This window comes from Penaeus vannamei, chromosome 13 (assembly GCF_042767895.1).
Source record: "Penaeus vannamei isolate JL-2024 chromosome 13, ASM4276789v1, whole genome shotgun sequence".
In the NCBI taxonomy this organism is placed as follows: domain Eukaryota; kingdom Metazoa; phylum Arthropoda; class Malacostraca; order Decapoda; family Penaeidae; genus Penaeus; species Penaeus vannamei.
This window is the reverse complement of record NC_091561.1, coordinates 1,506,327-1,508,826: the sequence shown is the minus strand read 5'-3', so window position 1 is coordinate 1,508,826 and position 2,500 is coordinate 1,506,327. Positions and strand designations below refer to the sequence as shown.

The 2,500-nt window shown below is 49.2% G+C and overlaps 1 protein-coding gene across 1 annotated transcript in view; it reads right to left on the bottom strand.

The window, feature by feature from the left end:
* Positions 1-690: 690 nt before the first annotated feature.
* Positions 691-2,500, bottom strand: part of LOC138863778 (uncharacterized) — a 2,942-nt gene continuing 1,132 nt past the window's right edge. Inside the window, exons 1-2 of the mRNA XM_070128633.1 lie at positions 2,171-2,500; positions 691-2,089 (exon numbers count right to left, since the gene is read on the bottom strand). The exon at positions 2,171-2,500 is cut by the window's right edge and continues 1,132 nt beyond it. Coding sequence (XP_069984734.1) covers positions 977-2,089; positions 2,171-2,188 — 1,131 coding nt within the window. The 5' untranslated portion in view covers positions 2,189-2,500 and the 3' untranslated portion in view covers positions 691-976. The remainder of the gene's footprint in view (positions 2,090-2,170) is intronic.

Genomic DNA, 2,500 nt, shown 5'->3' with positions numbered 1-2,500 from the left:
CCTCCCTCGAGCGCGTGTGTGTATGTGTGTGTTTATGCACGTATGGTATAAGGCCACACGGAACCTGTGATACACACGTGCACTAAATCCAACGAAAACGCACAGATGATGTAACAAACGAACGACCTATAGAACGAACTAACGAAAGAACAACCGAACAAACGAAAGAACAAACGAACAAACGAACAAACGAAAGAACAAACGAAACGAAAGAACAAACGAACTAACGAGAGAACAAACGAACTAACGAGAGAACAAACGAACAAACGAAAGAACGACCTCTTATAAGTGCAGTTTTCGATTTTCGAAATTATTCAATTAGCTGTAATCATTATTATTTCATCACTGGTTCAAGTAAAGTAAGCGACAAGCAAGGACAACGAAAGGGATTTGAATTAGAAACAGGCTTCCAGAACACGCAGAACTATACCCTTCTCAATATATATATATATATATATATATATATATATATATATATATATATATATATATATATATATATATATATATATATATATACATATATATATATATATATATATATATATATATATATATATATATATATATATATATATATATATATATATATATATATATGTGTGTGTGTGTGTGTGTGTGTGTGTGTGTGTATGTGTGTGTGTGTGTGTGTGTGTGTGTGTGTGTGTGTGTGTGTGTGTGTGTATTTTTTATTATTAAATTATATTAGGTGGCGCTTGGCTTCTTGTTATGGTGATACGGTTATGTCTTGGGAAACGTTCCAATCTTGCGAAAGATTATTAGATACTAATTACTTGTGCTGCAATCAATGCGAGGGAAGTGCTGTGCTGCTCCATTGAACACTGAAGCATTCACAGCATCATCACCTCTATTTTCTATTTTTCTATTTACGTTTTTCCTTTTTTTCTTCTAGCTCCCTCTATCGCTGTTCCTCCCTCAGCTTTTCCTCCTCCTCCCTTCTCCTCTTTTCCTTCATCTACTCCTGGCGGTCCTTCCTGCCCCCGCCCCTCTCTTGCCCCTTCACGTCCTTCCTGTCGAGCTTGCGCAGCCGCTGTCTCTGGCGCTGCTGCTCCGCTCGGGACACCGTCGTGCTCCTCTCCAGCATGACTCCCGTCAGCTCGTGCATGCCGTGGTGCCCCACGCGGTCGGTCGTCATGGGGTTCCGGTCGATGATGTCCTTCCACATGTCGGGCACGTGGTCGAGGAGCTGATGCTTCATGGGTCCGGGGCCGGCGATGATGACCTTGTCCACTAGGAAGCCGCCCTCGTCGCTGCGGAAGGCTTCGCTCATTCGGTCGTAAATGATGTTGAGGTGGTGGACGCGGCTCTGCTCCGCGAGGCGGGCGAACCGGTTCTGCGACTGACCGCCACGGCTGTGCTTGTTGGCGATGTGGACGGACCTGTCGAAGAGGATCTCGTAGTCCGCCATGGTCCCGCTCGCGATGGTGTGATGGTCCCCCTGGAGGACCACGAACCCGTAGGTGTGGTCCTGGAAGAACTGGGACTCCTCGCCGGCTTTGACGGCCGCGACCTTCTTCTGGGGCTTCTTGTACGGCTCTCTGTTCTGGAGGATCTGCATCACGTCCAGCGAGATCTCCATGAGCTCTACGTCGGCGTTGGTCTTCGGGTCGAGGAACTTCCGGCGCAGAGGGCCGACGTCGGACCGTATCAGGTTCACGCCGTACTGCTCCTGGAGGGTGAACAGGGTGGCCGCGATTTCGCAAGGGAATTGGGTGTCGAAGGAGTCGCCCATAAGGTTGCTCAGATGCGACGACCTCTTCGCTAGAACGTCCATCAACTTGTCCATGGACAGGGACGACTTCCGTGCCGTCTTTTCGGACTCTTCGGAGGCAGGAGTGACTGCCTGGCGGGCCTCCGACGCCTCGGGGGCTGAGTCCGTCGCGTCAGAGGATGAGGGGAGTTCCTGTGGGATACGTGTTGTGAAGTCTTGAAGAATTTGCTTGGCCACTTCAAGCGAATCAATGATGTCTTGAAGAAATTGCTCGGCCATTTCAAGCAAATCAATATCTTGAGGAACTTGCTCGTTCGCTTCAAGCAAATCAATGATGTCGTCTTGAGGAATTAGCTCCTCGGCCTCCTTCTAAGGGCCAGGTAGGACTTCGGGGGAAGTGGGCCTTTCTTCCTCATCCTTCTAAGGGCCAGGTAGGACTTCGGGGGAAGTGGGCATTTCTTCCTCATCCTTCTAAGGGCCAGGTAGGACTTCGGGGGAAGTGGGCATTTCTTCCTCATCCTTCTAAGGGCCAGGTAGGACTTCGGGGGAAGTGGGCATTTCTTCCTCATCCTTCTAAGGGCCAGGTAGGACTTCGGGGGAAGTGGGCATTTCTTCCTCATCCTTCTAAGGGCCAGGTAGGACTTCGGGGGAAGTGGGCATTTCTTCCTCATCCTTCTAAGGGCCAGGTAGGACTTCGGGGGAAGTGGGCATTTCTTCCTCATCCTTCTAAGGGCCAGGTAGGACTTCGGGGGAAGTGGGCATTTCTTC